This window comes from Nyctereutes procyonoides, unplaced genomic scaffold, assembly GCF_905146905.1.
Source record: "Nyctereutes procyonoides isolate TBG_1078 unplaced genomic scaffold, NYPRO_anot_genome, whole genome shotgun sequence".
Classification (NCBI taxonomy): domain Eukaryota; kingdom Metazoa; phylum Chordata; class Mammalia; order Carnivora; family Canidae; genus Nyctereutes; species Nyctereutes procyonoides.
In genome coordinates this window covers 25,018,592-25,038,719 of record NW_026575133.1, presented here as the reverse complement: position 1 = coordinate 25,038,719, position 20,128 = coordinate 25,018,592, and the positions used below count along the sequence as shown (strand labels likewise).

General features: G+C 40.6%; 2 protein-coding genes across 7 annotated transcripts in view; one reads left to right on the top strand and one right to left on the bottom strand.

The window, feature by feature from the left end:
- The window catches only part of ACADSB (acyl-CoA dehydrogenase short/branched chain), a 41,634-nt gene extending 39,143 nt beyond the window's left edge, over positions 1-2,491 (bottom strand). The window contains exon 1 of the mRNA XM_055300449.1: positions 2,368-2,491. Within this exon, the coding sequence (XP_055156424.1) occupies positions 2,368-2,409 (42 nt within the window). The 5' untranslated portion in view covers positions 2,410-2,491. The remainder of the gene's footprint in view (positions 1-2,367) is intronic.
- Positions 2,492-2,669: 178 nt separating this feature from the next.
- IKZF5 (IKAROS family zinc finger 5) lies at positions 2,670-19,779 on the top strand. 6 transcript variants are annotated; one of them, XM_055300144.1, is made up of 5 exons: positions 2,670-2,785; positions 4,279-4,427; positions 12,073-12,281; positions 14,307-14,489; positions 15,698-19,779. In XM_055300144.1, the coding sequence occupies exons 3-5, from the start codon at positions 12,149-12,151 to the stop codon at positions 16,639-16,641; spliced, it is 1,260 nt and encodes a 419-aa protein (XP_055156119.1). In that variant the 5' UTR covers positions 2,670-2,785; positions 4,279-4,427; positions 12,073-12,148; the 3' UTR covers positions 16,642-19,779. The 6 variants fall into 6 exon arrangements, with proteins under 6 accessions (XP_055156119.1, XP_055156118.1, XP_055156122.1 ...); XM_055300146.1 differs by lacking the exon at positions 2,670-2,785 and adding an exon at positions 2,983-3,033; XM_055300143.1 differs by lacking the exon at positions 4,279-4,427 and having other exon boundaries at positions 2,671-3,033.
- Positions 19,780-20,128: the final 349 nt, after the last annotated feature.

Below are 20,128 nucleotides of genomic sequence, written 5' to 3'. Positions count from 1 at the left end.
ACGATTTTTTTAAAGATTTTATTTATTTATTCATGATATATATATATATATATATATATATATATATATATAGAGAGAGAGAGAGAGAGAGAGGGTCAGAGACACAGGCAGAGGGAGAAGCAGGCTCCATGCAGGGAGCTCGACGTGGGACTGGATCCCGGGACTCCAGGATCACGCCCTGGGCCAAAGGCAGGCGCTGAACCGCTGAGCCACCCAGGGATCCCCTCATCAGGCATGATTTTAAGTGTCTCACGTCCCCCTATAGCTAGGGGCTATTGTTCTCCCCATTTTATAGATTAAGAAACTAAGAGCCACAGAGATTAAGTAACCTGTCCAAGATTATACTGCTAGTAAGTGACAGAGCCTGTATTCAAACCCAAGTATTCAGGCTGCAAAACCCACATTCCTAACCTGGGTGCTATAGTCAACATCCCATCAATTACATCAGCTAATTAATGTAAACAAGCTTTAAAAACTATGAAGGACAATAAGCCCTAATAAGGTAACCAATCCAAATAAAATAGGTCTCCACTATCTCCAAGGAAGGGGAGGCAGTAGTGCATTAAGGTTAGCATCAAACTGGAATTTGAACACCAGCTCTGCCACTTTCCAGCTGAGAGATGCTGAGCAAGTTACCTAATCTTCGACAGCATCAACCTCTGCAGCCAACAGATTAGCTAACATTGTGTAAGATGGCAGGAAGAAATTAAGTGGGTGGCTCAGTGGGTTAAGCCTCTGCTTTATCACTTGATGGATGAGCACTGGGTGTTGATATGTATGTTGGCAAATTGAACACCAATAAAAAATAAATCTATCATTTAAAAAAAAAGCCTCTGCCTTAGACTCAGGTCATGAATAGAGTCCTGGGATAGAGGCCCCCACGTTGGGCTCCCCGGCTTCTCCCTCTTCCTCTGCCTCTCCCATCACTTGTGCCCTTTCTCGCTCACTCTCTCTCAAATAAACAAAATCTTAAAAAAAAAAAAAGAAGAAGAAGAGGGATCCCTGGGTGGTGCAGCGGTTTGGCGCCTGCCTTTGGCTCGGGGCGTGATCCTGGAGACCCGGGATCGAATCCCATATCAGGCTCCCGATGCATGGAGCCTGCTTCTCCCTCTGCCTGTGTCTCTGCCCCTCTCTCTCTCTCTCTCTCTCTGTGACTATCATAAATAAATAAATTAAAAAAAAAAGAACTGAACGAGATGACACAGGTAGAGCACCAAAAACATCTGCCACACAGCACGTGATCAGTATAACTGTTGGCTCTAAAACAAGAGTCAAATTGTGAAGCCCTGGTAATTATCTTTGCTAAGCCCATAAAAAAAAAATCATAAAACAGTACTAATACCAAAAAAGACTCCCTTCTTTGCAACAATATACTAATTACGACTTTAGTAATTTTCTTAATAGCGCAAGCCTGTAAAGCAATCAAATAACATTAATTACCTCTAATTAAACAACAACAACAACAACAACAAAAAAAAGAGTCCTGCCTCTGGGCACAGCACTCACTGAAACTGTAGTCTGAGGAGCCTTTTAACTCCTCCGAGCGGATACGAAGGAGGTAAAAGTTCACAGCTAAGCAGAGGTCAAGTTGCTAAAGAAGTGGAGCGTACGGAAGGGTGTGAGGGTACTCGGGAGGGTACTCGGGAAAGCAGGCTCAACAGCGGAAATGTCCCACGCAACGCGGAGATCCTGACAAAGGACCCATCAAAGGATCTACGCTTTGGGGGCAGCCGGGAGTGCAGGATTAGGTGCAACAGGTGACTATTCCTGGGAGGCAGGTGTCGAGAATCTCAAGTGCAAGGACGCTGCTCCGGGAATGCGCACCCCCGAGCTGGGGTGAGCTCGCCCATGGGAGATGCCGGGCCCCCGGTCAGCAGACAAGGGGCAGAGGGATCCCCGGACTGGCTGGTAGGTCTGACCAACCCCAGGGGCGCTTCCTAACTTTGGAGCAGGGGCTGCAGGAGGGAGGACAGCAAAGACCGTGCCTGCGTTTCAACTACCTTTTTAGCTAAAATTGGGAGGTGGGGGTGGAGTGGGCTAGCGGGGGGCACGTGGCATCGGAGGGGACACGTCTCTGCAAAATGCCCCCGAAGACCCCGGGCCCCGGGGCTCCCAGGGCCCGACGGCTTGCAGAGAACACAGGGCGCCGCGGCTCTCCGACGCCACTCAGGGCTCCGGCTCCGGCTCCGGCTCCGGCTCCGGCTGCGAAGCTTCTAGAACCGCTCCCACCCCCCTTCTCGCCAGCTGCCCGCCACTCCCGGCCCAGCCCTCCTCACAGGAGCGGGGACCTGCTCCGCCAGAGGCCTGGAGGGAGACCGGGGGCCCCCGGGTCCCGTTAGGAGAAGCCCCCGCCGCCAGCGCACTCACCAGCGCGCCTCCGCGCAGCAGCCGCGCCGCCGCCGCCTCCATGACCCCCAGCGGCCCTGCCAACCCGCGGAGTCGCTGCTCCGCGCCTCCGGGCCCGCGGCCAGCGCGCGGGGGCGGAGCCAGAGCCCCGGCCCGCCCCGGCCCGCCCCGGCCCGCCCCGCCCCCGACACACCTCCCCGGCCCCGCCCCTTCCCGCCTACGGAACCCCAAGAGAGACACACAGCCCCCGCTCCGCCTTTGCCCTACGTCCTGCTCACGCGAGACTTGGAGGAGGCAGCGGGGCGGGAAGAGAGTCGGAGACACAACAAGCATGGCGGCGGCGGCGGCGGCGGCGGTGACGAAGGCGGCGGCGGCGGCGGCGGCGACGGCGGCGGCGTTCAACAAGGCAGTGGGAGTTACTCGGCGCGGTGGTCCGGTGGTAAGTAGCGGGCTTCCGGCTCGGGCGGCAGCGACACAGCGGAGCAGGACGGCTAAGAAGGAGCAGCAGGAGGAGGGGCGAGCCGGGGGTCGGGGCCGGGAGTCAGTCTCGGCGGAGGGTTGGGCGTGGTCGGCCGGTCGGCAGGGTCACGACCCGGGATGTTCCCGCCCGAGCGCGGAGTGTGCTGTCGGTCGGTTCCGGGAGCCCCGAGGGAGCGGCGCCTGTGGGCAGGGGCTGGAGACGCCCGGGTAGGGACTGCCTCTGGCTCCGACAGGTGGTCGTGGGGGGGCGGGGGCGGGGGTGGGGGCCCGGGGGGGGGGCCCGGGGTCGCGTGTTCACCAGGCCCCGGGTCCTGGGGCTCGGCGGAGGCGCGGGGCCCCTGGGTGCTCCGAATCCTGATGAGGATGCTGCCCCGACGCCAGTCTTGGGCTGCCCCTCGGGAGGACTTTTTAAAACCTCGGTCTGTTAACCTGATGGTCCAGCCTGGGTTAGCCTCTGCTGTTGGTGCCCCCTCCAGTTCTGCGGAGACGTGAGGTCCGGGGAGGGCTTCGCAGCAAACACCTCTTCGGGCTCATAAACCAGGAGTGCGGGCAGCCCAGCCGCGCACCCACCAAGGGCTCTGCAACTGTGAATTTGAAATGAAGTTAAAAACCAGTTCTAGCTCCTGCTAACCAACCACGTGGCCCGTTTAGTGCCCGTCCGCCCGCCCCCGCTTCGTGTGCGGTTCAGGAACCCCAGCGAGGAGTGACGAGCGGGAGGAGGAGAAACGGGCGCTTTAAATCGTGACTTCTAATGAAATTTCATGTTCAGGAGAGACAGAACTTACTTGGACACAAAATCGAAAAACGTCCGGACCGACGGTTTTGAAATTCCACTTAATTTCAATCTATGATGTGCCTTCCACACAGCTAACAGGGTATTGTTGGGAAGTCGTTCCAGGGAATGGAGATGTTTTGTGTTTTTGCCCCCAGGGGGGCAGTTCAGACTGGTTTCTGGAAGACCCTGTGTTTGGGATTGCGATAGAAAGCATAATAAAGATGGGAATCAAATGTTCCCTTTTGGGGATGCCCAGAGGTTTTCTTTTTAAGCCTTTCCCACAAGTGTTTCCCTGCAAGGCTAGCACGTTATTTTTATGCAATTCTAGTTGGGCAGTACTGAGGCTGGCCCTGTGAGTGTACGATATCGTGCACAAATGAGATTAATAACTTGAATTTAAGAAAGATACTAAGAGCTTGCCAAAAGTGAAATCTTCACAAATCCACCAGAAGACGGGAGGGGAGTCAGATTGGTGCGTGTTAATATTCTTTGGTGATGCTTTGGAACTTTTGTTGACGTGAACCTGTTGCTCTGTTCTCCGATCACCTGTTATATTAGTTTTCTTTTCCGGTAATGGTAAAATTGGTAGAAGTTCTTTTCTTAGCTTAATAAACCTGTAGATGCGAATTAACTTTTTCCCATAAAGGTTTTGATTCGTGGTGTGCTTTTCTTTGCAGACCTCTGTATGGCTTTTCAATTTTAGTTGAAATTCCCTCCATGGCCTTTTGGAGTCCCTTGGTGTGTCTCCAGAGTAAATTTCGATTACTCTACATTTCATCAATGTTGGAGTGGCAAGAAAAAGGAGGAACTGATTTGGGGTGAAAAGGTTAGAATGTGTAGCTTCCGTTTTGGATATCTTCTGACTTTGTATTTTACTTCTGTGTTATGTTTTCTGATTTCTCAAAGCCTCATAATGTCCCTTTTTTGCGTTCAAGGAATTTTTTTTTTTTTTGGACAGTTCTGTAATCAGAGAAATGTGTTCTAATTGTCTTTGAAGGACCATGTTGCTCTTTATACTAATCAGTCCTCATTTATCAGGCTTTTCCATTGATGTGTATTCTATGGCAGAGTAAATCTTTGAGTGACCATAATTATTGGGCTATAAATTAAGCACACCTATTGAACTGCAGTCACTTTATTTGTAGAGGCCTACCTAACGGCCAAATTAAGCTATTACATAAGTTAGTTGCTTAGTGTTCTACCTTATGGTTAGTAACCCTCAAATGGTAGGTGAATAAAATAGATCTTTTATTCCCTAATCATGTTCTCAGAATTCTCCCATAGCTTTTAAAAAAGATCGACGTTGGGAAGAAAGTAGGTTATAGAGAGTTCCTGTGTCACTGCTCTTTCATAGTTGTGGCTGTCTTCTAATTCACATCACAATGCCTGTTTTGTTAGTTCCTGGTTAAGAGGGTATGTGTGTGTGTGTCAGCAACTTCCCATTTATAATGTGAGATTGAAGAAGTAGTATCAGAAGACTTCATTACAAATAAATCCTTTATCAGAAACCAAGGAAAGTCAGAGAATAGTTTTAAGTTATGTGGCTCAGTGGTCGAATGTCTGCCTTTGGCTCAGGTCATGATCATGGGGTCTGGGATCGAGTCCTGCATCAGGCTCCATGTGGGGAGCCTGGCTCTCCCTCTGCCTGTGTCTGCCTCTCTGTGTCTCTCATGAATAAATAAATAAAATCTTTAAAAAAAAAAAAAAAAGGTGGGCAGCCCGGGTGGCTCAGTGGTTTAGCGCTGCCTTCAGCCCAGGTTGTGATCCTCGAGACCTGGGATCTAGTCCCACGTCAGGCTCCCTGCATGGAGCCTGTTTCTCCCTCTGCCTGTGTCTCTGCCTCCCTCTCTCTCTCTCTCTCTCTCTCTCTCTCTCTTTCGCTCTGTGTCTCTATTTTTTTTAAAGATTTATTTATTTATGATAGACATAGAGAGAGACAGAGACAGAGACACAGAAGGAGGGAGAAGCAGGCTCCATGCCGGGAGCCGGACGTGGGACTCGATCCTGGGACTCCAGGATCGCGCCCTGGGCCAAAGGCAGGCGATAAACCACTGAGCCACCCAGGGATCCCCAATAAAATCTTAAAAAAAAAAAAAGAGCTGCTCAAAGATAAAGAGGTTTCCATGTTCTTCTGGGATATCATGGCTTCCTTTTTATTTTTATTTTTTTTAAAGATTGATTTGTTTATTGGAGAGAGAGAGTGGGAGAAAGAGAGCATGAGCAATGGGGAGAGGACAAGCAGACTCTTCACTGAGCCCGGACCCCAACAATGGGGCTTGATCCCAGGACCTCAGGATCATGACCTGAGCCGAAGTTAGATGCTTAACCAACTGAGGCACCCAGGAGCCCCTCAAAGCTTATTTCTTAAGTACTTCTTTCCTTCACTAGTGTGGGTAGCCCCTGGTTGTTTTGTGAGAACCTTATTTTTGAGCCTTGAATGGATAATTTAGGAAAAACTATTGGTATAAATATAGTTCGGGTACATTTTACCCAGTTTATACAGACATGGACCTACATCCCATGGAATCCCATACTAGACCCAGCTTAACTTTAATCAGAGTAATCACAGGGAGGACTCAGAAATTTTGCCATAGCAAAAGGAATGATAATCATAGAGTATAGGAATAATTCTCTGGTTGGTATAATTAGATATCATTTAGTAGAAAGAGTAGATCCGGCTAGGAATATACCACCCAAATCTGCAGTAAAGTTGGGAGAACTCACATATGTTTCTTTTTCTGATGATATGATCTTAACATATTGAAATTTTATGTGAGTTATTTTTTGGCTAACAGGCTCCAAGATGTTGAATTTGTGGCTCTTGGAAAAGATATCTTTAGTAAAAACATTATAGTTTGCTGAAGTCCTAAAGTAGATTTTTATGGTATGTTTGTAAAGGTTTTTAAACTTATCAGTGTTTTAGGGGCATCTCTGGATTTCAGTTAATTTGTGGAGTTCTTAGATTAAATTCTCAGAGACTAACGATTACTTCAATAAGGACAGGTAGATGGCTTGTATATAAAATCTTTATTTTCTTTTGATATTAGGAAGTCTTATGTAGTTCCACAGTTATTGTTCTTTTTCTACTTATTGTTGCTTGGAAATAGTGACTTGAGGTGGAGATAGCTGGATTTTGAACCAAAGACTATTCAGATTCAGGTAAGGGCCTGTCGCGAGGTGTGTGTGTGTGTGTGTGTGTGCGCGCGCGCGAAAAAGAGATTATGTGAGAGAGATGTGATGAAGGTCAAGTGAGCACAGAAACTGCTTAGGGATGGAATGATGCTTATTTTTTACACTGCAGAATATCTGAGGTTGAAAACCATTTCAATATATTTAAAACTCTTAATTTAAGAACAGATTGTTTTATATTTACAATATTATCTTCCCTTTTCTCATTGGCATTCTTTATTTTGTTGTTGTTTTTTTAAAGTCCTTCATGCATTGTGATTGAAAATCACCGCACAATTTATGGCAGAGAACGCAGTGAAATTTATAATGTGACAATGTGATAATAACCAAGACTGTCAAAATATGCCAGCCATCCTCTGTAATTAGGCTCATTTGTGTTCTTAAAACTTGAGATGCATGTATAAAAATACCATTTTCTTCTGCTTGCTTACTGGCAATCTCCTGCATTTTTTCTGCACTATCACATGTTTTACCATAGCAGTCTTAGGCTTTCTAATCAGAAGTTGGTCAGATTTATCTTGTAATGAAGCCTACCAGAGTATATTCAGATATTTTCCAGTGGAAGCATATCTCAATTTTCTTATAGATTAGCAAGAAGTGATGCTAAGTTGCAATGTAAATACCAGGAGTTCTTTCTTAATTATAACTTTCATAATTAGGACACAATCTATAGGCCTTCCTAATACTCATACCATTTATTTTCTTTTTTCCTTTTATTGTGGAGACCTCTTCCTCTAGTATTATATTAAGTAGCAGTAGTAATAGCAATCATCCTGGTCTTGTTCTTGATTCTAAAGGAAATGCAACTAAATTTTCTCCATTAATTGCTGTAGATTTTCTAAAGATAGCCTTTATCGGCTTGAGGAAGTTTAAACATTCCAATTTGAATAAATGATTAGTCTATTATTTTCTTGCACCTAATTAACCTAGTGTTGCCTTTGGCACTCAGATATCATTCTGATTGTTTTTCTTATGTGAGTGGACTGCCTTTTTTTTTTTTATCTAGGGAGTTTTATATTCTTTTTGTGTTCTTTGAGATTTTAAAATATCAAATGTGTAAGTGGTTTTCTTATATTCTGTTTTGCATTTTATGATCCTTTTCCATCTGAAAAGGATCTTTAATTTTGGAAATTTCTTGATTGTTACTTTTTAAAAAAACGATTTCACTTTTGTTTACATTTCTTATTTTCTGGAACTCATTTTATAACTCTATACCTTTAATGTATATTTTTGCATTGTTTCCCACCTGTGTGTGTTTTGTTGTCCTTCTTTCCTTTCCCTTTTGTTGAGATATGATCTTATAGATTAATGTTAATCTTTTTCTTCTACAGATTATTGTTGATCTTATTCTTAATAATATTTTTCTTTGGAGCTGACTGGCTCACTTTTTCCCCCACTAACCAGAGGGCAAATTTTAAAGGACAAATGAACAGAATCAACAGTAGTCACAGAACAAATAGTAATAAACTGATTAGGAAGCAGAGAGAGTGAGTTCAGATAAGCCTGGTAAGATGAGAAAAAGCAACGGAAACAAATCTGTTCAGAAACCAAAAATAATCCTTAAGATTAAGAAATTTGAGCCAGCCCAAAGAAAGTGATTTAAAAGATGGTACCTAGAAGAGTCAAGTAAGATACGAGTTTGGGAAATTGCAATTTGTACTATATGGATTAATGAGACAAAGGTAGACCATGTTCATTTCATTGTAACTAAAGAACATTAAAACAATCTTTTACCATGCTCAGTTGATGAGTTTGTTGATAGAAAAAAGGGAAAATACTGAATCTGGGACAGAGGGATGTTTTGACCTGAGGTATAACTATTTTTGCTGCAAAAATAGCTGAGAACATGCCATAAGTTACAGGTATTGGGAAATACTTTACATACAGATACTTGTAAAACTTAAACCAGCTACTGCCCATTGGTATTATTATTCCATTTTACGAAGTAAGAAATTACAGCGAGGAAGTTTCTATTCAGAGTCTTCAAGCTAGTAAGTTTGGCATAATACTGTAATACTCTGTTCATTCCAATGATAGACTTTTGGTGGCCTCAGCTTTCTAGAAAACAGTGAAAAGAGGTAATAATAATAATACCTTTTAAAAACCCCTAGACATCTTCCAAGAAGGGAAGAAAAGAACTATTCACAAATGTTGCATTGAGAACAATGAAAATTTGCTCTCTGCACATTCTTATTTCGATAAATATGTTTAGAATAAAGAACAAGTTAACTGTGAACAGAGAGGAAGACAAGAAATACAGAAATTAAATCAACCTGGGGCCAGTAAACAAGAGAAATAAAAAACAGCCCTGTGTCCTTCATTAGTTGCTAAAATATCACTGCATTGTTGTACAGTACTGCATTCTCTAGGAGGAACATAGGGTTAGTATATATCTAGAAGAGTACAGTTTAGTTAGTTGAGACGGAAGTTTTGGTCTTAAAACATTGGTCAAGCTACTGCTGTCAGTTGGTAAATGTGCCATCAGTGGAGCCCTCTCATTTCTCAACTCTACAACACTTTCTTTGGAAAACAGGCTGAAAAGTACCCAGAGTAGTCCAGATATTCTCAAAGAAGAAAAATTTAATGGGTAGACCTAAACGACTGAGATATTAAAATTTTTATTATTGGGTACATGTAATATTAGTGTGAAAGTACACAAAAATAGACCAGTGGAACAATAGAGAATCTAGAAATAGGGTGACATATCTATAATCACCTGATTTAGAAAAGGAAGGTGGTAATAGAGTCTAATGGAGAAGTGCATATTGCTAGGACAGTCGGCTCTCTCTGGAAAAAAGTATATTTTGACTCTTATCTCACACTGTACATACACAAAGCTCAATTCCAGATAAAAATATGAAAGGTAGGGACGCCTGGATGGTTCAGTGGTTGAGCATCTGTCTTCGGCTCAGGTCGTGCTCAGGTCTTGATCCTGGGGTCTGGGATCAAGTCCCACATCAGGCTCCCCACGAGAAGCCCACTTTTCCCTCCGCCCATGTCTCTGCCTCTCCCTTTCTCTCTCTGTGTGTCTCTCATGAATAAATAAATAAAATCTTAAAAAAAAAAGAATCAAATATGAAAGGTAAAAAATAGTAAAGCTCTTAGAAGAAACTGCGGAAGAGAATTTCAAGAAAGATATTGGCAAGGTCACAACTCAATGTAAAGGAAAGAAATGGGTAAATTGGACTATGTTAAGAACTTCTATTTATCAGATTATCTTTAGGAAAGTGAAAAGGCAACCAAAGAGTGAGAGAAGACACGAAAAAGTATATATCTAATAAACAACTCATATCCAGAATATTATAAAGAATTGTTACATATTAATTAGAAAAAAGAAAGCCTAATAGAAAAATGAGCAGAAAACTTTAACAGGTACTGAAAATAGAGGGTAGCTCCATGACTAACATAAAAAGTAAACAACTTCATTATTTATCAAAGAATAGAAATGGGGCAGCCCGGCTGGCTGGCTCAATGGTTTAGGGCTGTCTTTAGCCCCGGGCGTGATCCTGGAGACCTGGGATCGAGTTCCACATCAGGCTCCCTGCATGGAGCCTGCTTCTCCCTCTGCCTGTGTCTCTGCCTCTCTCTCTCTCTCTCTCTCTCTCTCTCTCTCTCATGAATAAATTAAAAAAAAAAAAAAGAAATGAAGACCAGGGTGATACTAACTTGCACCCTCTGGAGTGGGTTCAATGAAGAAGGCAAAAACTACGCGTGTTAGCAAGGTTCTTATTCATGCGGGTAGGAGTGTAAATTGGCATAAGCCCTTTGAAAAACTATTTTGCATTGTCTAAAGCTGAATGTATTGCAAGTCCTGTGACATAGCAATATCATAAGTCAGGGTAGCAGAGCCCTTGCCCTGGCTCTAGGGGACAGTACTGGAAGGGTCCACCAGGGGGCACCTGGAATGCTTGTGACCTGTTCCCATCCTGGGTCAGACTTCATGGATACGTTCACTTTGTGACGACTAGTTGAGCTCTCCCTGTACAATTGATGTGCTCTTCTGTGTGTGTGCTGTGCTTTGAGAAAAAGTTAAGCATAAATGTTGAGAAGTGACTAATCTTTTTTTTTTTTGAAGTGACTAATCTTTAGCTTTAGATTCACTCTACTGGCTTTTAAAGATGAGAACTTTTTAAGATAGAAATTACTCATGAAATAGTTGGAGTTTAGGGAAAAAATAGCAGAAGACATATTTAAGAAGACCTTATACATTTGCATAAAAATATTTCTACTGGAAGAAATTTGTCTCCTAAGTGCTAGACTTTTTTTTTTTTTTATCTTGTTCTTACTAAACAACTTTTTGGTTATTTGATTTCTGAATTTGGGCCATTATATGGGAGGGTGAATTTAGTTTCTGAATATAATATTTCATATGAGACTTTCCTCTACATTAGCATCAGAAATTTTTTGTTTTCTTTCTTCATTACCACCCCCCCAACCCATTCTCAGAGTGAATAGGATCATGGGTAGTGGCAGAGGTGGTGATTTGGGTTTCTAAGGCAGAGGTCCATAAACTATGCCCTATAGGCCAGTCTGGCCCAAGGCCTGCTTATGCTCAATTTGTTTATACATTATTTGTGCCTGCTTTTAGCTATAATGACAGAGTTGAATAGTTGCAACCAGAGACCGCATCACCTGCAGAACATAAGATACTGTGTGGCCTTTTTATGGAGAAGGCTTGCCACTCCCTTTTCTAGAGCACCTATTTCTAGAGTAGTCATTCATGTGAACCCTATGATTTGAGGGCCCTGCTGCCTGAAATCATAATCACTAGCTATATATAGCTATTTCTATTTAAATCAATTAAATAAAATAAAAAAAACTCAGGTCATTTGTATTAGCCACCTTTGAAGTGCTTGTTGTTATGTGTGGCTAGTAGAACTCTGCTGGACAACAGAGACATGTAACCAACATGTCTATCTTCCAGAAAATTTTGTCTGGCCCTGACTGAGCCTTTTTTTTTTTTTTTTTTTAACTGTCTCCTTTATTGATAATCCCTGCTGCTATGCCTGTTTCTTTCATACAGACTTTCTTTTTTTTCAGTCTTTGTAATTTTGTCCATCCTCTTATGACTGAGTTTAAGTCCTAGTTTATTTAAATATTAAATATATTAAATTTTGAAAATTTTATGTCTGTGTTCCCTAGTTCACCAAGAAGATGATAAGATAGTTCAAGGCAGGTACTATATACTCTGTTGCTTTGTATATTGTCTTGCACATAGTAATCTTTGTCACTGTTGTTTTAATACGTACCAGATCTCCCTAAGTAGTGTGAAATTATTTCAGTTTTTTTCCCCCTAGGCATAACAAACTAAACTTCAAAAGAAAAAAGAAAAAAGAAAAAAAAAAAAACAAAGCAAAGATGGGTGAAAAGAAACCAGAGCCTTTGGACTTCGTGAAAGATTTCCAAGAATATCTGACTCAACAGACTCATCATGTGAACATGATTTCTGGATCAGTTAGTGGGGACAAAGAAGCAGAGGCTCTTCAGGGAGGTAGACTCATTTTAATACTATTAAATAATTCATTTCTTACAAATATATTAATGCTTGTGTATAATTTTCCATACAGTGAAGACCACTATTCACTTATGTGAATCATTCCATTCTTACTTAGAAATACACAGGACAATTTGTTTTCCTTCTGAAACATGTCAGATTTTTGTTGAGAGAGAATGAAACTTCCCAAGGGCCTAACCTGATCTAGGGAGGCATTATGGTCCTGTTGGAAGGTTAGGAGTTCTAAATATCCTTCCCATAGTCTAAGTTCTGTGAGCTAACGGTAGACACAAGGAGCCCACAGAGGGCAGAGCATCAGCTTCACTACACAAAGGATTTGGCCATTAGGAAATCTGGATTAGATTAAATCAGAAACCAGAGACACAATAGGAGTTTTTGTTTCTTCTCTTGAAATGAAAGGGCTGACCACATTTCCTTCTCTAGACAGAGGACCAGAATAGAGAAAGCAGAGACCCACTTGGAGCCTGCTACAGAGAGACTTTTGTCTGGTTTACTTACCACACAGACTATTACTCTATTGCTGAATGTATCTCAGGGGTCAACAGACTACTACCCATGGGTCCAGTCTGGACTGCTAATCATTTTTGTATGACCTGCAAATTAAAAGTGATTTCTACATTTTAAAATGGTTGGGGAAAAAAAAATCAATACTAAATTATGGGGGAAAAAAAGAGTAATATGTACGAATTATATGAAATTCAGACTGCAGCATCCATAAATAAAGTTTTAGTAAAACGTAGCTACACTTACTTGTTTACATATTTTCTGTAACTGTTTTTGTGCTGTAATAGTGGACCTGAGTAGTTGTGATAGAGAACAGATGGCCCACAAAGCCTAAAGTACTTAGTATCTGATCCTTAATGGGAGAAGTTTGCTGACCCCTGACATAGATAGTCTATAGCCTTGTTGTACAGGGACTAGCAGCAGAGAGCAGGCATCACCTGGGAGGTTGTTAGAGGTGTAAAATGTCAGTCCCCACTACAGATTCTACTGAATAAGAATCTGTGTTTTAATAAGCTCCCCACATGATTAATATACACATTAAATTTTGAGAGTCACAGACTTGGGAGAGAAATCGAAGATGGGGACACTAAGCCTTGTCCCTCAATACAGTAGTACTATTGGATATTGCATTTGCACCAGCTAGCAAAGTCACTTCACTTCTGGTGAAGGATGGGGCTTGACTTGCTCATACTAGAGCTGCTATTTCCTGGGGTAGAGATGTGTTTTTCCCAAGAAATTGTAGGAATAAAAATCTCCCCCCCTTACACTATAGTGTACAGATTCCTGGACTGGGATTCAGGAGACCAGGGATGTAGTACCCACTGCTTGGCTGCTTTTCTTGGTTATGAGCACTTGCCCCTTCAGTTTCTTTATATGGATAAAGAAGTAGTTGGGTTAAATTAAAAACAAAGGACTAGACAAACATCTTTTAGTTTTCAGATTCTTACAGTTCTAACATTCAGAGGTATCAGATACAGTATCTTCCTTTTACACGCTGTTAGAATTTTAAGATCTTAAATGCATCCCAGAATCTAGAACATGTGTATAAACCAAATGAAACAGTGCAAAGCTCAACATTAATTGCTTTAGACTACAGTAAACTGAGTTAGGATTTGGGGAGATTATCTTGACTGCTAATTATAATACTTGTAGAAGTGGCTAGAATCTTAAACGTTTATAATTTTGCCATTACTGTTTGCCATTACTGCCCTATGTTTTCCACACCTGTCAAATGAGGATAATACCCTCTTCTCTTCTTCAAAAGCATGTTGAGGTCTGATAAAATTTATGTGTAATTGGAGGTTCCCCTATAAAAGGTTCTCTACAGAATACTGCTTTGGTATGAAATTAACCTCTGTTCAGAAAATCTGTATTTTCTGAGCTTAGCTTTTGTGTTAAATTATCAATTTATGAAATATTTTCTACCACTCAAGACTAAAATGCTAAATGGAGTTGATTCTGCAATGCATAATTTCTTTTGCTACACTTTGTTTATAGCTGGAACAGATGGTGATCAAAATGGACTCGATCACCCATCTGTTGAAGTTTCCCTGGATGAAAACTCAGGAATGTTAGTAGACGGGTTTGAAAGGACCTTTGATGGGAAGCTCAAGTGTCGGTACTGCAACTATGCCAGCAAAGGAACAGCCCGGCTTATTGAACATATTAGAATCCACACAGGTAATGGAGAAATGGCTGGAGAAGGCATTTCTTTGGGGGCAGAAGAGGGGCCAAGGAATGCAGGTTGATCTGATGTATAAATAGTTCTGATAGTTTAAAATTGAAGGTTGATAGAAGGTATGATTAAATGGGGAAGTTACTCCATTTTTTCAAAACAGTGCCATAACAACATACAAATAGGAATTAAGGCGCCTTCTGGAACTTCCTCTTCCTTAGCCATCTTCTTGATCCACATAATCTTTCAATATCTGTCTGTCTGCTTCTTTGTTAATGCTGAAGGTAGTGTGAAGTGAGAAAATGTTTTTATCTTTATCCTTACTAAGTATATTTCAGTTGTCCACCAGGGATGAAGCTTTTATACAGCTGCTAATCCCCAGCGCTCATTTTAGCCATCTCCCCTTCTGAGAAACCCTCCTAACTACTTCCTGCTCTGGCCCAGGACCTGATCAGTCCTACCTGTGTGCCCTTTGGGTTTTCATGCTGTGTCGTGGTGGCCTGAAAACATTTGAGGACAGGGCTTGTGTCAGGGCCACGTTTGTGCCCATAGACCCTAACAGAGCATCTGACCCATAGTAAGTACTCAGTACTTATTTGTTACGTTAATGACTCCAGATCTCCTATTCCAAATACTTAACATTACATATGTGTGCCATTTTCAGCTAATGGCACTAAAATTGTCCCTTTCGGCAACTGAAGAGGAGAGAAGGTAGAGGTGAAGCACTAGCCATTTTGAAGGGACACTTTGCATAACTCATACTTGGACTGGGAAGTTCATTTCCATTTTGAGCTTTCTATTTAATAGAAAAACTTTTTAGAAAAGGTTTTTGTATTTTTCCCTGAGGAAGGGGTATTTGTGTTTGTGTGTGAATACGTATGAAGAAGTGTTTCATGTATGGTTGTGTACATAAATACATAACTGAGGCATGCTTTTTATAGTCATTATTATGTAGGGAATATTATTGTCAGTTTTGCTGTTCTTTCCCCAAATGCCAGTTGAAGCCATAACAATTTTTATATTATTGACTAATAGAGTGTATCTTGTATCTGTATATCTCAAATTGTTGCTGATGAGTTCTTAAGCTGTATTTAAGGTGACAGGTTTCTTTGCAAAGAAATCTGATCAATATCTAAGTCTAATGGATGAAATGTGAAACTTTCCATAAATGAACTACTTTTGCAGTTTCTCCCCCATTTTTCTTTTTAAACAGGTGAGAAACCTCATAGATGTCACTTATGTCCATTTGCATCTGCTTACGAGCGTCACCTGGAAGCCCACATGCGTTCCCATACAGGAGAAAAACCATACAAATGTGAATTATGTTCCTTCCGCTGCAGTGATCGAAGTAACCTATCCCATCATCGAAGGCGCAAGCATAAAATGGTACCAATTAAAGGTACTAGGTCTTCCTTAAGCAGCAAGAAAATGTGGGGAGTTTTACAGAAGAAAACAAGCAATCTGGGCTATAGCAGAAGAGCATTAATCAACTTAAGTCCACCTTCCATGGTGGTTCAGAAGCCAGACTACCTTAACGATTTTACCCATGAAATCCCAAATATCCAGACTGACTCCTATGAAAGTATGGCAAAACCCACATCAACTGGTGGCCTACCAAGAGACCCCCAAGAACTCATGGTTGACAACCCCTTAAATCAGCTCTCAACCCTGGCAGGACAGTTGTCTAGTTTGCCACCGGAAAACCAAAACCCTGCATCTCCTGATGTAGTTCCCTGCCCCGACGAGAAGCCTTTCATGATGCAGCAGCCTTCTGCCCAAGCAGTGGTTGCTGCCGTGTCAGCGAGTATTCCTCAGAGCTCCTCTCCCACAAGCCCTGAGCCTCGGCCGTCACATAGTCAGAGGAACTATAGTCCAGTGGCAGGTCCGAGCAGTGAACCAAGTGCCCACACGAGTACTCCCAGCATAGGGAACAGCCAGCCGAGCACTCCGGCTCCGACCCTGCCTGTCCAGGATCCGCAGCTTCTACACCACTGCCAGCACTGTGATATGTACTTTGCCGACAATATCCTTTACACCATTCACATGGGATGCCATGGGTATGAAAATCCTTTTCAGTGTAACATATGTGGTTGCAAATGTAAAAACAAGTATGATTTTGCCTGTCATTTTGCAAGGGGACAACATAACCAACACTGAGAATAATCACATTATGCTTTACTTGGTTTTACGTTTTGGTGTTTTATAGTTTTGTTTATTGTTTATTTTTTTTGGGGGGGGGGTGGGCTTATTCCTAATTAGGTGACTGCTAATTTAAAGTCAATATATTTATAGAATATAAGTTTGACGGTGGAAACGATTTTTTTTTTTTCCATAAAAATCTGGTCAGGCTCATTTATGTATTAGAGCAGTGAGACATATTGGTGTCTATTTTTTCCTTTCACTTAGTTGAGAATTGGAGTGCAATCATAATCCCAACAGGTATTCATTTAAATTTCCCGTATTTATGGTCCACAAAAGCTTCAGAGCTTACTGATACTCTTGGTATTTCAACATATACATTGCAGCTAGATATTATTTCTGCCATATTTCAGCATGGTGGAATAAGTGTCTCTTACAAAATCTGTTAGCAGTTTATTTCAGTGTTTCGTAGAATTGCCTTTAACCTCATTCTTTGTCGACGTGCTGTTTCATTCACATTGCTGAGCATTCGCAGCACTTCATTTCACCTGATAGTCACAGAGCTATTTATTGTAGCAGATCCTTCTTTTTTTCCCTCCCATACGGGGAAATGTAAAACAGGTCATTCTTTTTAAAGTTACAAAAATATGAGGTAAAAGTTTTGAAAAGAAATGAAAACGAAATTGAAAAAGTGGCTTAATACTTAAAATACCTCTTTATTCAATTTCTAGTTTAAATATGTGTCAGTTTTCTATTGGGTTCTTTTTATTCTGGTTTATTGTAAAAAAACCACATGAGAATGCTAGAAATATCAGAGGATTATCTATAAAGATGCCTTTTTTTTTTTTTGAACCTTTCATTTAAATTCTTCACTCTGATATCATTTGTGTCTGGTGAGGTTGATAAGTATACTGAGAATCTGTTCTTCCCCCTATTCCTTTGATGACCAAAGAGGTACACTGGGAGTCCTCCATCTTACTCCTCGGAAATGCAGTCCTTCAAAAGAAAAACAAAAATCTCTGAAGTTTCCATTTCCTGCCTATTTACTGCCTGTAATTTCCAAGAAGAGGCGGTTATAGAAACACATGGGAAAATAGAATGGTGAAGTGTAACACTTAAAAAAAATGAGAATGTGTCCAAAACAAATCCTGGTTTTCCCTCCAGAATTGGCCATTTAAAATATTTTCTGTGAATTCAATTTGTAATGCTTATTTGCAGCTCTCAGTTTTTCATGTACAGAACTATGTGGAGACTGAATCGTCGCCTTAGTAGGAAAGGGTACAAAAATGGGAAAATAGATATAAAATGCATTTAAATGTGATATTTGTTTACAAAAATAAGACTTGCTAAATCTAGAATAATTTTGAATATGAGGCTATTGTTTTTATATTGTGTAATAACTAGCTTACTCTAAAGAGAGCTTGGTCAAACAATAAAATATATTGTTACTAACTGTTGGTTTCTGTGTACTTTACAAAATTTTCATTTTTAATTTGGTTCAAATCTTGAAAGTGTTACTAATTGGCTTCCTAAAGAGAATATTCTAACTATGAAGCATTTATTAAGCAAAAAAGAACTTCACTCAGTTCAATGCTGAAATAACTGTATCTAGTGTGTAGTTCCTATTGTGAATGGAAAGGTAGGCGTCTGCAAAACCCCCATGTGCCAACTTAATGGAGCTCCTGCCCTCTCTTCCAAATGCTAGAAAGCCATTAAAATGAGTTCTCTTTGTTTAATATCAATCGAAACTAACCTCAACAGCATTGTTCAAAGAGCAGCAAGGAATCTGTCCAAACTATAAATAACTCTTCCTTGTCAAATCTGAGGCTTCTGAATCTACCATTGTTTCTCTTGTTGCTTAAATCACTCATTGCTCAGATCAGCTTGAATGCAACCATTTCCAAATGTGGAACTTGGCTCTAGTATTTATTTATTGCCAGATAGAAACAGGTTGCTGTCATTTGGAAGCTTTTGTAATTATTTTCTTCCTTCTCACTTTTATTCTTCACATAAAAGCAATACCCGAAGATAGAAAATGAAAGCTTTCATTAAAGAAAAAGAACCCTCTTGTTAAAACCAGTTTATTAACTCTATATTCTGAGCCAAATAGTGACAAACACTTTTTTTTTTCTGGCAACTAAAGACAGATGTTTTGAAGGTACATTTTTAATTTAAACAAAATATCTTTTTTCGTAATTATTAACTAGAATGTATAATTTTAATTTTCCTATGACTTAAAAGAGCACAGTTGGTATTCCAAAGGTGTCAATGCTTGAGAGCTACAATTAATTCTAAATGCACTAAAGTTTTTGAATCAAATCTACCTTATAAACTTTTTTAGTAGTGTATTTTTAAAAAGATTTTAGGATTTTATTTAAATTTTCTGTGAGTTAAATTTTATACATGGAAAGATACTATCTTCCATTAAGTGTTGAATATGTTTCTCCCATTTTATTTTTAATCAAATATTTTATAGAAATGAGCTGCTAGGAAAAGTTGAACATGAACTATTTATAGTACTTTGCTGTTAACAGGCAATGTTCTGAAACAATGTATTTTTGTTCAGTGAACATAAGTTTAGATTTTTAAAGTTGGTAGATAATTTATCTCCACTAATATTTTTTTAAGAAACTGTGAAGAGATTAACAGGGAATAATTTCATTTCAGATTTTACTAATATAGTATGTAGCTGCAACTTCTTGAAATTCAAGTAAAGGCTAGACTTTTACTTTGAATATTTTCCAGTGCTATTTCATTTTAGAAATAAGTGTTTGCCATTCATCTGCAGAATTATTTGACAAAGGGAATATTACTTTAAAAATGTTGAGATAAACCTCATTTTAAGTTCTACAAAAATATTTATCAAGTGGATGTATTATTAAAAAAAAAAATTCCCTGCTAAGGACTTTTTCATTATATAGTCTTAGAGGGTATATGATTTCTAGAACTTGTTTTTGTTAATATGTACTTTGATGTAAAGAACATATTTTGTATGCAAAACTAAAACTCGAGTATGGTTGCAAAACACTATATTGTTTAGGGATTCCAGAGAGCAGTTCAATGCTGAAATAACTATATCTAGTCTGTCGTTCCTATTGTGAATGAAGCTTTGCTTTTTTGCTTTTGTAATACATAAATAAAAAAAATAACACTTTCTGTTGATCTCGATTTTTCTTCTTTGAAAGCTAGGATCCAATTTTTAAGTAATTTTCCAGTATGTAAACTGCTAATAATAATAATTTAAAAAGCAGGTTTTATGGCTACATTGGTTTGAATTTGTAGAACGCTTTACCCATGAGAATACCGGTCACATGAGTTAAAAACAAAAACGGTTCCTTGCATCCACATCTTGTCTCTTTCCTACTTTCTGCTTTCCTGAGGATCCACTCAACAAGACCCCTGTCCCCACCAGCCCCACCCTGAGGGTTCTGACACACATGTGAGGAAACCTGTTTCTGATGCCTAATTACCCATGTCACGTCTGCCAAGTGACTGAAGTAATTTC

What these genes read in the sequence shown, in the direction of transcription:
- IKZF5 (XM_055300143.1), top strand. Translation starts at nt 2,678, where the DNA reads ATGGCGGCGGCGGCGGCGGCGGCGGTGACGAAGGCGGCGGCGGCGGCG. An exon ending in AGCAGAGGCTCTTCAGGGAG is followed by an intron (nt 12,282 to 14,306) that starts GTAGACTCATTT and finishes CTTTGTTTATAG; the next exon opens with CTGGAACAGATGGTGATCAA. An exon ending in ACATATTAGAATCCACACAG is followed by an intron (nt 14,490 to 15,697) that starts GTAATGGAGAAA and finishes CTTTTTAAACAG; the next exon opens with GTGAGAAACCTCATAGATGT.